At 41.9% G+C, this 14,714-nt stretch overlaps 2 protein-coding genes and 2 non-coding genes across 4 annotated transcripts in view; 2 read left to right on the forward strand and 2 right to left on the reverse strand.

Moving 5' to 3' along the window:
* The window catches only part of LOC134868738 (LIM homeobox transcription factor 1-beta-like), a 24,134-nt gene extending 13,346 nt beyond the window's left edge, over nucleotides 1-10,788 (reverse strand). Inside the window, exons 1-3 of the mRNA XM_063890042.1 lie at nucleotides 10,734-10,788; nucleotides 8,436-8,538; nucleotides 8,154-8,390 (exon numbers count right to left, since the gene is read on the reverse strand). Of these exons, the coding sequence (XP_063746112.1) occupies nucleotides 8,154-8,390; nucleotides 8,436-8,538; nucleotides 10,734-10,788 (395 nt within the window). The remainder of the gene's footprint in view (nucleotides 1-8,153; nucleotides 8,391-8,435; nucleotides 8,539-10,733) is intronic.
* ajm1 (apical junction component 1 homolog) overlaps nucleotides 1-14,714 on the reverse strand; it is an 81,885-nt gene that overhangs the window by 29,254 nt on the left and 37,917 nt on the right. The window lies entirely within an intron of this gene.
* On the forward strand, nucleotides 12,671-12,743 carry trnaf-gaa (transfer RNA phenylalanine (anticodon GAA)). The gene has a single exon. It is a non-coding gene; the product is annotated as a tRNA-Phe (tRNA).
* On the forward strand, nucleotides 13,267-13,339 carry trnaf-gaa (transfer RNA phenylalanine (anticodon GAA)). Its single transcript has one exon. It is a non-coding gene; the product is annotated as a tRNA-Phe (tRNA).

The following is a 14,714-nucleotide window of genomic DNA, read 5'->3' on the forward strand; positions in this document are numbered from 1 at the left end:
TGGGCAGATAGGGGGGGGCTGGAGGGGCGGGGGGGTAGAGGCAGACTTTATTTCCCAGGGGATCCCCCCCCACCTCCTCTCACATCCCCTGCCCCTACATTTGTTTGAAGAAGAATACACCACTGCTGGTTGGTTGTCTCCTCCAGACTCCACACACACACACACACACACACACACACACACACACACACACACACACACACACACACACACACACACACACACACACACACACACACACACACACACACACACACAGACGCATACTGAGGCACACACACACACACACACACACAGACGCACACTCTCACACACACACACACACACTAACTGACACACACTTACACTCACTGACGCACACTGACACACACACACACACACACACACACACACACACACACTGACACACACACACTGACACACACACACACTAACTGACACACACTTACACTCACTGACGCACACTGACACAGACACACACACACACACACACACACACACACACACACACACACACACACACACACACACACACACACACACACACACACACACACACTCAGGAAATGAAACAAAAATCTGATTTCAATTTCAGAGTTTTTAATTAAAGGCAGATTTAGAGATTCCATTTGGAGTCCGCTGATGGTTCTATCGGCCCTGCAGCCCCACACCTCAAAGTGTCATTAACTGCTCACGAAGAGTCCTCCTCTTTAAATGAGGATGTATTCTGACATTCTGTGCTTTGTTATGTGTTTTCTGTACAAAAGCCCTCTCAGATCTACGGTATCAGCAGAAGGCGTCCCTGTCTGATATGCTTTGCATGCACGGCTCCCTAAACAGTCTGGGAAATTGCAAAAGTAAAGGACTAGAAAGCTGAGAGTCTAGCGAGTCCAGTTTCACTTCAGAGTGGTGAGCAGAGTCCCCAAAACACAGAAACATCTGATTGGGAGTTGTATCTCAGATGAAACAATGAGTCTTACTTGATTTTAGGAAACACATTCGTATGGAAAATCACCAGCTCACTCAAAACCCCTCCGATCATTTCAGGCTTATTCTGTAACATTTCCTGATCCTGGTAAAATGAAGTTCCCGGCTCATTACCAGATCTAATTTATCCAAATATCCTATTTTATTTCAAGACATCTTTCACTTGTTCTATTGGCAGTCCTTTAAATGTATTACCAGCGGAAACACCTTGTTTTTATGATCCTTTTACTTGTTTTTCGAGCAGCATTATGTTCCATTTATGAATATCTTGACGCACATTTCTGATGCACATCCTCCCCCTGAAGACCCCCGGTCCCCCCTGAAGAAGGCTGTACAGTAAGTGTGTGTGAGGTATATGTAATGAACTCATTTATTTTCAGCCTCACTTCATGTCATCAAGTCACTCTGTACATGTTTCAGCTGTCAGCCTGCCCTGCAGTACGGAGCGGGACAAATGAACCCGGAGACCAAAGGTTTCCATCGGGGGGAATACAAATGTATATTTTTGTAAGGTGGCGTTCATCCCAGACGGAAACACACACACGTACGGTTTACACACATATAATACACATGTCTACAACACCAGGTTTCCAGAAGAACAAAACTAAACACAGGTTTTTACGATGAAGAACAAAGCACGGTTAATAAAGGAGATAACACCCCCTCTGCTGTTGTTTGTGTCCCTTACAGCTGCTCACACTCTGAGAAGTTATTAAAGATCTCCCTGGAGCTTTAGCCAGCTTTACCAACTAGAAGTGTGTCTAAAAAACGAAACAAAAACAGGCATTGTTTAGCTGCTGCACATACTGCTGCGAGGAAACATAAAGCCGGCCTTATCTCAGCCAAACAGCGACTAACACCAATACTGAAGGTCAGATTTGACCCTGAAGGGATTTGAATTCAAAACAGATTGAAAATTGGTTACAAAAAAACAGCTTCCACAAATAAAAACAAGATTTGTGAACTCTGAGTTTTGGATCGAAAAGGCTTTCACGTGTCTTAATTCTACGTTTTTGTTTTTGCATTTTGGATTATGGATGGAGCGCGATGGTGTCTCTGCTTCTCAAAATAAGAGCGTGCAGTCTGGTTCCTACCAACCTGAACTAACACATGGAAAATCAGACGGTAAAATTCACAACTCACTTCACATCTTGATGGGGTTGTATCCTATTAGTTTACAGTTACAGATTATATTGAGACAAATATATCTCCATAAAAACAAAGAAGAGTTACAACATGTTTAACCGACTGTTTAAGAAAAACAGCTTCGGATGTCAAGAGATGTGTGAGTTCATAAAATAATGAATTCATGAGTTTCTGGGACCTCTGTAAAAGCATGGAGACTGCAAGATGACTTTAAGGTTCCTATGCAAGGAGGATAAAGGGACACAGAACACACACACACACACCAATACAAAAAATGAGGTCATTATATGAGGCCTGATAATGTGGACAGATTTTCAGGCGTGTGCAAGCTATTCCTAACCCCAAACACAACCCTAATTCCAACGTAGGATCAATAAAACAGCAGCAAACTGTGGGGCAGAAACAGGAAGTCATAATCTTTTGGTTTAAAACCATCAACTCTGACAAAAAAGAATAAATAATAATTCAACTCGAAACTCTTTTGTGTACATTTTCTGTAAAGCTCTTTTCCCGCCTTGAATCTGACGTTTATGAGCTGCAACAGTCCCTGTATATACACACCATCAAATATTACCCCTGCATGTCTCTATCACTTCCTGTCTGCAACGAGCCAGCTGACACACACACACACACACACACACACACACACACACACACACACACACACACACACACACACACACACACACACACAGCTCCAGATTGTCAGAAGTGATGCGGCGCTGGAAAACAAAGACGTGTTGTTTGAGTAGTTCAGAATGATCGCCTCAAAGCTGCACTTAAAGAGACACCAAATGGCCTGAAGTGGTTAGTGTTCGAATCAGAAATTAGGAGTGACATGTCTGTGTGTTTCTGCAAATCTATTCTAGTTATTGTGCAGACGGACACGACACCTGCAGCCCCCGCATCCAAATAAAGCTCGAACCTGTGTGTGTATCGGGTGTGTATCGGGTGTGTAAATGATCCCCAGCAGTCATCGGGAGGGGAATATGAATGGAGTAATTACTGTTACACTGCTGGAGACGCTTACACATCTTCAGAGGCACAGGGTGTGTGTGTGTGTGTGTGTACAGAGTGTGTGTGCACAGAGTGTGTGAGGTCTCCTCTGAGAGCGGGAAGTTAATAACGTGGACAGCTTGGAGCGGGCAGTTTTTTTTGGATGAGCCCTTAGGGGTCTTGAGTTGTCTCAGCCTGCTAAATGCCAGCCAGAGTCCCAGGAGGGGATAGCAGTGCTGATATTAAAGCAGAGGGACGGGGTGACGGGGGACGGGGGACACAGACTGTCAGAGAGTGGCTGTCCTCTGCAGGCACAGATAGATTTGAGAAGAAAGGAGGAGGGAGAGCTCAGTGGAACATCAGGAAACAGACCTATAGTCAAACTTATTCAGACGGGAAAACAAAGGTGAGTGAAACCCAGCGAACCTCCATCACAGAGACCATCTCGCTCCCACTTTGACTTCCTGAACCGGCTGTGTGCACACAGTTCCTGAGCAAAGGGGGGTGATATGCAACATTTCATTTGGTCATATCAGGGTTGTCAAACATCCGGCTCGTGGGCCAAAACCACAGTGCCCAATCCGGCTGCAGGATGGGTCAAAATGACAGAAAAGATATCTAAATTAGAATTTCATTTGTGGAAATGTGCCTCAGGCAGATAGTGTAAGAGCACCAAAACAACAAGGTTAATTTTGGTTGTGGGAAGTGAACCTAAATCAATGTACAAACTGTTGAGAGGGTGCATGTTCTTTACGGCTTAATATTAATAAATATTAGTAATAATAAATATTATTAATAATAAATATTATTATTAATAATATTTATTATTACTAATAAATATTATTAATATTAATAACCATTATTGGTAATAATAGTAACAATAATATTATTATTATTATTAATAGTATTTATTAATAATAATAATACATTTTTTTTATTCAGGCGACTTTCAGGGCTCTCAATGTCGCTGCACAAGATACACACACACCAGCAGAACAACAAGACAGCATAACCGATGGGAACAGAGGACGTGTCATGTGATCAGGGGGGGATACGCCAGTGTGGAGAGACGTGATTTGAAAGTGGTGAGAGTCAATTTTCTGGTTGCCTGGTGGGAGGGAGTTCCAGAGGCGTGGGTGCAGAGCGGCTGAAGGCTCCGGACCCCGTGCAGGTTGAAGGTGGTGCATTGAGGTGGATGGAGACCTAAGGGTGAGGGTGGGGGGTTTTGACGTGCAGGAGGTCGGAGAGGTCCAGAGGAGTGGGGTTGTGGAGAGCCTTGAAGGAGCAGAAAGGATACGGTATCTGACGGGCAGCCGCAGAAGTTATTGAAGTATGACCGTATAAGCCGAGTTCAGCACCGACCCATTTCTCTAAGAAAGAGAGACGATATTCTCTCTTTCTTTCCCTTGGCACTGTTTCTGGACCGGGGGGGTCAGTTCAAACACTGTGGTATGAGGCCGTGATTGATGGGGGGGGGGGCAATAAACGTTCACATGCAGCTTCATCATCGTCCTCAGAGTGACGAGCGTTCATCAGAAGCTGCCCCCGGCCCCTCTGTGATTTGTGGCTCTCTCAACTTTTAGAGTCGGTCCCAGAGAGCGGGAGGAATGCCGAGCGGCTCTGAGGGTCAGGGTGGAGAAACTACTCCTGGAGGGGCGGCTCCTAAAAGTACAAGTACTCAGATCCTGTACTTGAGTAAAGTAGAAGTACTCAGATCTTTTACTTGAGTAAAGTAGAAGTACTCAGATCTTTTACTTGAGTAAAGTAGAAGTACTCAGATCTTGTACTTGAGTAAAGTAGAAGTACTCAGGTCTTGTACTTGAGTAAAAGTAGAAGTACTCAGATCTTGTACTTGAGTAAAGTAGAAGTACTCAGGTCTTGTACTTGAGTAAAAGTAGAAGTACTCAGATCTTGTACTTGAGTAAAAGTAGAAGTACTCAGGTCTTGTACTTGAGTAAAAGTAGAAGTACTCAGATCTTGTACTTGAGTAAAGTAGAAGTACTCAGGTCTTGTACTTGAGTAAAAGTAGAAGTACTCAGATCTTGTACTTGAGTAAAGTAGAAGTACTCAGATCTTGTACTTGAGTAAAAGTAGAAGTACTCAGAGTGTAGGAATAGTAGCATCAAATGGAAATACTCAAGATATGAGACCCAAAATGTCCTGGATGTTTGTGTCTCATATCAAAACATGCTTACGTTGTTCACTTCTTCTAAAGCTAGAAGAAGTGTCAGTTTCATCTGCTAATTTCCCTTAACCGACCTTCAGTTCATTCAATAAAATCATGCCAAGTGTAACTTGTATCTCCCCCTGATAAATCACATATTCAGACTAAGTTTAGACGGTGTATTTCTAAAAGTGTGGTTGATATAAACGGCACATCTTAAGGAGCATGGTCTCTTTAGATCACACCCTCTTGATGACGTCTCATCCTTCAGCTTTCTGTTTGTTTGAATCTATATCACTTTTTGATTTGCTAGCTCTTGTTCCTCAGACAGAAGCTGTGTCCCTCCACACCTCCATGCATGTGGCCCCTGTTTGAAGTCCAGGTGGGGGTCAGGATAAATTTCTGGATGCTGTCGGTGAGGAGGCGATGAAACCCAATCTGCAGAGTCTTCAGGCGGCTTGTTTTCCCAGAGCTGCGCCGGGCCGTCGATCAGCTGTGGTATATCCAAACAGAGCGGGGCTTTAAGGAGCTCCTGCTGCTTCCTCTGTTGTTTCTGGGGGAGGTTGACATGAACACCCCCCCCCCTCTTCCCTCTCCTCTTGTCTTTGCCCCCCTTGCTCCCGGGGGGATGGAGTGTATTGAGACTGGAGGACAGCCTGCTGTGTCTGGCGGCAGGATTTACTCACCTGAAGGGGGCTCTGCTTTGATAAACACCGCAGCTCCTTCTGCTTTCTAATAAAATAAACCTCTCACGGTGACACGTCCCACATACCTCTGGGTTCAGGAGTAATGGAGGGCTTAGAGCGGGGCAAGGAGCAGGAAAATGCAAAGACAAAACCTCCAAACAAAGACAAAGAGAGGAGCATCAGGACTGTGAGTTGTGCTAAAATAATGTGACCTGCTCTGGTGGTTTTCACTATATATTTGGTAGGTTTTGTGGTATAAATATACTGCATCTTCTCTCCCTCTGTGCCATAGACTTCCAGTGTTGTTCACTGTCCATCACCCCTCACACACACACCATTTACTGTATGTCCTCCCCTCACACACACCCTCCTGCAGCCCCAAATAGCCGGGGAATCAGACCAGTTGCAACCCTTTTTGGAGATTATTCGGTCCAGACCAACCACATTTTTACGCTCTCATACGGGTCACAGGTCACTGAATTGAGAGTGGCAGATGTTATGATATTGTGTATTTGTTGTTGTTGTTGCTGTTGTTGTTGTTGTTGGATGAATTTAATAAAGTGTCGTGATGAAGCGTGTGATTTACAGCCGTAAAGTCAGAGAGAGAAGCTCCACGCTGAGCCTGAGGACTGAAGAGCTCTGATTAAACCCTGCATGTCTCTTTTTATTGCTGCTTTATGAATGTGTGTGTGTGTGTGTGTGTGTGTGTGTGTGTGTGTGTGTGTGTGTGTGTGTGTGTGTGTGTGTGTGTGTGTGTGTGTGTGTGTGTGTGTGTAAAAGAAACCACTATCATCACCATTAAAACTTGATCATAGCTCTAGCTTTTGTTATTGTTCAGAAGAAATGATTCAATGAGCCTCGTCACTGCTGATGATTTACTGAGGACACACACACACACACACACACACACACACACACACACACACACACACACACACACTAATGATTTTTAATATACAGCTTTTAAAAATATATGACATTTCCATCACTCATTATAAATAATGCTTTGATTATATTTTTCTTTCTGTTGATGAATCAAATCTTACTTTTAATTTGACAAATTAAAGCAAAACACGGCCTCTGAGATTTATATTTAGTTCTGAAGCCTTCAAAATTCTACATTTTATCACATCATGTTGATTTGTTTTTTATAAATCTTGGTATTTGGGGCTTTAGTTTGACTCGGTTTAATTAAATAGATTTATTTACACTTTTATTTCATCCATTTTTAGATTTCTAGTGCATTTCTTCATCTTTTCTTATTGATAAAATGCATTGAAATATGTCTGTTGTATTTAAATCCATTGCATCTGGTGCATTAATTATAAATAAATTAAACAATTTAGAAACTAAAGTGTGATTATCCATCAGAATATGTTTCTCTGATATTAACCAGAGTCTAAATGTGACAGTTTTTAACAAGTAGATAAGGTTAATGTTTGTCTAAATGAGGTTTATTAACCACAAACGAATAAAAGATCATTTAAACTTGAGTTAATGAGTTGGAATAAGCTGGTTTAAAAGGTGAAACCCCGCTCTGAGGGATGCTCTATGCTTTATAAACAGTCAAACCAGGACAAACAGTCCACAGTGAGACAAAGGTTAACACTCTCTGTCCTGTGCATGAACCTCTCTGTTTCTGCTGAGAGTCGGAGCCTGGATGTGTCTGCCGGGGCCATGTTCTGTGAGATGCATGTGGCCCATTGTGGTGAGCAGACCCCCAGCATGCAGCAGTGAGTGTGTGGAGCTCTGCTGCCCGGACAAAGGCTGCTGAAGAGAGGCAGACAGGCCGACAGAGACGCCCAGCAGAGAGAGGATCTGACTGTCAGCACGACGCCCAGCCTGTCTGCACAACCCTCCGGACGACAGGCAGGACCACCCAGCTCTGAGCCCACTGTAACGCTGGTGAGCGCATCAAACGCACCCCCACCGCCGAGAGCAACACTCTCATGAAATGATGTGCTTCAAGGTGCATTCAGATCTGACCGTTTTACTCCTTTTATCAACCATAAAGACATAGATTACTGATGCTTCAAGATCTTCCTGGAAACCAGTACTCTGAGACACTTCTTACAGCTTTCAGAGATTGTTAAATAGAATGTAGTGATGAGTGTTAATGTAAGAGCACCACCAACCCCCCCGCCCCCTCCCAGCCCGGGCCCCCGTGCTCTTACTGCTGGTAGTCGGCCCTGCAGTACAGCCTCGTGTCTCTGGAGTAGCAGGTGGCGGTGAGCGGCTGCTGGCACGCGGCGCACTGCAGGCAGCCCTCGTGCCAGGACGCGTCGTTGACCCGCATCAGGAAGCGGTCTGAGATGATCCGCGAGCAGCCCTCACACACGGCCTGCGGAGGAGGAGGAGGAGGAGAAGGAGGAGGAGGAGAGGAGGAGGAGGAGGAGGAGGAGAAGCAGCGCCTGGAAGAGAGGAAACACCAGAAACTGTGTCAGGAATTCTGTTACTGAGGAGCAGGGGCATCGCTGGGGTCTGGGGGATCCTCCTCTGTTTCTCCCCGAGGTTTCTTCCATTTCTTCCCCGTTATCTGGGGGGTTTCCTTGTTCCATGCTCCTCTGGGAAGAAATGATTTCACATTTTAAAGATAATGCATCAGATTGGAGGAACCATTTGATATTCTTTGCATGATGTCTGGTCCTTTTATAATGAGTAAGCTATGGGGGGCTTCTTCTAGCCTCTTTATTTTCCATGCATTCTATTTTTTCTTGGTTGCAAATAAATCTTTCTGCAGGTGTTTTCATTTATTGGTTGACATTTCGAATTAGACTTGAATTTTTTTGTGACTTTTCTTTATTTTTTGTACTTTTTCTTTTTGGTTCTGGATCACATCTCAACTTCAGCGTACAAATATACACATTGCGTTAAATACTTTGACAGAGTGATCCCTCTTTTCTCTTTTTCCCCAACAAAACAACCACAGCACACTCAAGAACATGAGGCGTTTTCTCTTCCATATAAAACATTGACAGTATAGATCAGTAAATGACAGAAAGGGGTAATACACGCTGTGCATTTCTCCCCAATGTCTTCAGTTCCTGGAGTCTCGTAGAGAAGGTGATTCTCTCATAAAGACTTCATCTCATGTCGTACCAGACGGGCTGTTTGGTTTGAGCCTTTTCTTTGTGACTGCAGCGACACACGTTAGACTTTTAAAAAGCAATAGGGATCAAATCTGCCTTTTGGGACCCCCAGCTTCTACCAGTGGATTTCAGGCCTTTTGTTTCTGCCTCAGATAGAGAAACCACGCTGAGACGCTCGGAGTAAATCCTGCACATGTTGCACCGCTCTGCTCCATGCTCCCTCTTTTTTAAATCTGCACAGCTCTCCACTTTGAATACAGTATATAGTGTTGTCATATTTTAATACTGCACTCCTACATAACTATATTTAGTGTAAATAGTGTCTTTATTTTTCCTTTGCAAATCGTCTCAGCTTTTAGATTTCTATTTATTTTTGTATTTTATTTTTGTGTATTTTGTAAAATTGTGTAATTCTTGTGTATATTTTGTATTTTGGGTGGAAGATTAAGCTTAATTTTAGCTCTTTTTACTGTTACTAATGAAAATGTCTCCTCTGTGGGATGAATAAAGCTATTCTGATTCTGATAATTGTAATATGTATGCCTCTGTATGCACCACTCATACCAAAGCCAATGCCTCGTGTGTGTGTGAGAGCAAAGAGGAGTGTGTCCCTTTCTGTATCCATAGTATAAACAAACACCACGTCAACAAGCAGCGCCTTTTGTATTTCCATAAACCAGAGCATGCTTTCATTTACACTAAAAAAAACTCAGTTTAAACTCCTTTTACTTTTGTTTGCAGGAGAAGAGGAAGCAGGCCACTTTTATACTCCAGCAGAATAGAACTGGATAAAAGTACTGCATTCAAAATATCCTTCCAGTTATAACACATCCTACTTTAAGAGGCAAAAGCATACTGGACCTTTAAAAATCACACATAAAGAATGACTGGATGATGATTATTGAATATTGTGTTAATGTTTCTGTCACTGCTGGATATTTGAACCTCTCACATGTATTTATCAGTTGGTTTATATTCTATATAAACTATAAATAAATTGGCTTAGAAGTTTAAAGAAGAAGCATCAAAAATGAATGAATTGTTAGTTATTTAATATCTTCTCTAGGGGAATAAATGAGAAGCATTCAGGAAGAACACGCTTGAGGATTGGCTCAATGAAGACTGAACATAGATATTTATAAATGGCAGATTTAATAAACCACCTCTGTTGTTTCTAATCTTAACGTCATTTCATTGTGCAGCATTCCTCCATCTCTCACTTGCTTTTTTCCCAAGGCTTAAACATTAATATTAATAATCATAGAAATCATAATACATGAAACCAATTACTGATTCAAGGCACCCAACATTAAGAATGATAAGGCCTTCATTAGTCCCACAAAGGGCAAATGGACATTATTACAGCAGAAGTAAAGAGCAAAAAAAAAAAGCTAAATATTAATTAAGAAGCGTGCATCAAAAGTTAGAAATTAGAATTTAAATAAATACACTTCCTGGTGAGCATTTATTTAAATAATGTAGGAAATAGACCGAAGAAGAAGAAGAAGAAGAAGAAGAAGAAGAAGAAGAAGAAGAAGAAGAAGAAGAAGAAGAAGAAGAAGAAGAAGAAGAAGAAGAAGAAGAAGAAGAAGAAGAAGAAGAAGAAGAAGAAGAAGAAGAAGAAGAAGAAGAAGACTGGTGGAACATTTCGATAAAATGTCTCACCGTTAAGGAGGTCCAGGGATCCCGGGTCAGCTTCCACTTTAACGTCGTTCAGCATCTTTGAATTACGGCTCCAGACCTTCTATACACCGACCGAGAGGCCCGTCCGCGAGCCCCCACCTGAGGGTCCTGCAGCCTAGACCTGCACACTGACGCAAAGTGAAACCTGTAAAAAATCCGCAGAGCTGCACAGAGACCTGCAGGGAAGCATCAGCTGCTGTAAATCCAGAGGTGCGAGTGAAACTGGTCCAGCAGTCCTCAGTGAGGGGGGACACAGCCGAGACAGAAGCCCTCCCCCCCTACGGGCCTCCTCTCAGCCCTCAGCCCGCCGCCGTGGAGCCTGGATCCGCCTCTCAAACCACGGAGTCCTATCAGAAATCATATCAAATATCCGATGCTCATAAAGCCTGCACTTCAACACGGCGGAATGATTTAAATCAGCCAATTAGACCTGCAATAAAAAAAACATCCGCGCTGCCGGCCTCCTGTCTGCAGCCTGGAGTTCACTACCTTCAGACAGTTTGGAAATAAAGCATTGATTTTAATTGGTTTATTATTGACAGAAAAATCACAAAAGACAATATAAATAACAATATAAGATTCAAAGGGAGGCTAAAAACACATTAAGGCTCTCCCACTTAAAAGAGGAAGACAAAAGAAACGGAAATATAATTAAAAATAGTCCCAAAAATGCAAGTAATGATTAATACAATTTAACGAATAACAAATAATGCAATTTGAATTATAAATCTAGGATAATATAGAAAATATATGTGTTTTAATTCTTCACCAAAAGGGTCCAGTATGTCAGAATAAATAAAAGCAATTTATCTTGAAAAGTTAAAGATAAATAAACCATTTTAATTTAAAATATAACAACAAGAAATACACGAATTATATGGATTATTACATTTCTCCAAGGGGTGTACTATATTCTATATTTAATCCTACATTCTGCATTTGCTTGTGAGGATATGTTAATGCTGGAATATTTAGGATGGAATTTGTTTTATTACATCGAAATATTCCAGCACATTTGGTTGGTATTTGACGGGGGTTTCATTTCATCGGACCCCAAATTAAATCTGTGCATCCTGATTTAAAATCAGCATAATAACCCGATCTGTTGAAGGCAGCTTTATTCCAGTCTCACAATGCACATTCCCGTATCGAAATGAAATATAACCCTGAGATAACGTTCAACATCAGGCCTGAGATCAGCTGTGAGGAAAGCAATAAAGAGTAATATACAATATAATATTCATCAGCTGCTCCTTTGTTCTGCACAACCCGTAGTGATATATGAGGATTTATTATTAACAGGAAATGAAAAATTAAGGTCAGGTTCAATTAACGAGAGGCCCCCCCCCCCCCCCCCCCCCCTTCGATAAAACACAGAGGCTTCATTCATGGCTTTATTGCATTCTGATTATCAGCCATAATAGAAAATGATTCACAAAGCATTTTAGAAAACATTACAACAGTATGTTTTTTGTCGGTTGATGATGGATGTAAAAAGTAAACGGTGTTAGGGGATGATGGGAAAAAACACTACTGTAACATTTTTATCCTTTTAAAGAAGGAGGTAGTTCTTTACATTTTTATAGTCAGAGCTAATAATTAAGGCAGTGTTATTACAAGGTTTAAGTGTCTGCTGATAAAAGGTTAGAATGATTATATTCTATATATTTTAAAGAACGATCTCCGAGACAGGGCAGGCTGGAAGGCCAATGCTGCCCCCCCGTGGTGACAACAGGAAGTGCACCACGAACCGGCGAGGAAAAGAGTTGCAAACAATTCCAAATAAAAGTAATACATTGAAGATATACGTTTGAAGATGTCATGCTTTGTTTAAACGTGGCATCATCTGTACATGAAGTCATTTTCATTAGATATTTATTTATTTTGTATGAGAATGCCGTTGCCGTATGTCTCTTTGTGCCGAAATAGCTCAGTTGGGAGAGCGTTAGACTGAAGATCTAAAGGTCCCTGGTTCGATCCCTGGTTTCGGCAGCCAAGAGGCGACTTTTGGGCGCAAGTTACCTCCATACTAAGAGCTGGTGGTTCATATCAGTCTGATTTGGTTCCTTTCTCTCCTGAACATGTTGGTTCATCTACACTTACAATGTTAATTAGGCGATTGCTAAATTACGATCCATCTGTTAAACTAATTTTTTATGAAATCTTGTTTTAATTGTTGGCAGACTGCAGAACAGATCATAGCAGTCTACCTTCCTGTGTACAAATCGGTTCATTTATACCTGAAATATAAACATTCAGATGATAAATGACATTTAAAAATACCCTACTTAGACTGAAGATCTAGAGGTCCCTGGTGCTGGCAGCAATTTGAAGATTTTTCGCCCAAAGTATCTCAATGGATTGTGCAGCCAGATCATTTGGTGCCTTGTTCTGCTGTATATGTTGGTGAAATGTGAAATATTCAAATGTTAAGTGACATAATATGAGTTAAACGTACTTTCTGAAAATCCTTCGTTAATAATTAAGATACTGCCATTGCTAACTGACCTTTTGAGCCGAAATAGCTCAGTTGGGAGAGCGTTAGACTGAAGATCTAACGGTCCCTGGTTCGATCCCTGGTTTCGGCAGCACAGGTCACTTTTGGGCACAAGTTACCTCTATGGTTAGCGCTGCTCAATGACAGCAGTGGAGGCCATGGTGCTTCTGTAGATGGAGAATAAACACCACACTTTAACAGCTCCTCCTGCACATCAAATAAAACCTATAGAGAGGTTAGATCTTATCAAACATCAGAGGCCTGTTGTCGTAATGCAACACACGTACACACTGTTTGATGACATGTGCCCCACACATCGGTTTCCATCCCTTCTATCATCTTAACGAGCAGCGTTTGTCAGAGATAGCTGTTAAACTTTTTCACAGGAAACCAGCGGCGGCTCTCGACCTTGTAAACACATTTTATAACGTGTGTGTGTGTCTGTGTGTTTACACAGACGGTGTGTGTGAAGTGTGTGTGAGCTGCTGTGGAAAATTAGGCAGCAGTCTTAAAGTAGTGTGGTGGGAACAGTATGGAGCACTGTGTGTGTGTGTGTGTGTGTGTGTGTGTGTGTGTGTGTGTGTGTGTGTGTGTGTGTGTGTGTGTGTCTCAGATATTGTACTTTAGTAAAGTAGAAGTACTCAGATCTTGTACTTGAATAAAGTAGAAGTACTCAGATCTTGTTCTTGAGTAAAGTAGAAGTACTCAGATCTTGTACTTGAGTAAAGTAGAAGTACTCAGATCTTGTACTTGAGTAAAAGTAGAAGTACTCAGGTCTTGTACTTGAGTAAAGTAGAAGTACTCAGATCTTGTACTTGAGTAAAGTAGAAGTACTCAGATCTTGTACTTGAGTAAAGTAGAAGTACTCAGGTCTTGTACTTGAGTAAAAGTAGAAGTACTCAGGTCTTGTACTTGAGTAAAGTAGAAGTACTCAGATCTTGTACTTGAGTAAAGTAGAAGTACTCAGGTCTTGTACTTGAGTAAAGTAGAAGTACTCAGATCTTGTACTTGAGTAAAGTAGAAGTACCAGAGTGTAGGAATACTCTGTCACAGTAAAAGTATTCTAAATGTTCCTCCAGTGAAAGTAGAAAGTACTCTCCTCTAAATGTACTTAAAGTAGCGACAGTAAAAGTAGTCATTGTCTGATTGGTCCATTTCAGAATAATATCTCTGATATGTTTTATAATGATTGATCATTAAAGTGTTCTCAGAGCTGGTAAAGGTGCAGCTAGTTTGAATGGCTTTGTATACTGCAGGGTAGCTGCTGGATTTACTGCAGGTGAACTACAGTCTGATTTAAGGGAGATTATATTTACCATCATTCATCCTAATCTGCCTAGCAACTCAAGGTAGTGGAGTGAAAGGACGTCAGACGAACATGATGTTTTTCCACTTCTGTTCTTCATATGGCTCCATGGCGGCAGGAGCTGTCTGTGGAGAAGCCACATGTTTGCCTGAGAGCTAAT

The sequence above is a fragment of the Eleginops maclovinus genome, chromosome 8 (assembly GCF_036324505.1).
Source record: "Eleginops maclovinus isolate JMC-PN-2008 ecotype Puerto Natales chromosome 8, JC_Emac_rtc_rv5, whole genome shotgun sequence".
Lineage (NCBI taxonomy): Eukaryota > Metazoa > Chordata > Actinopteri > Perciformes > Eleginopidae > Eleginops > Eleginops maclovinus.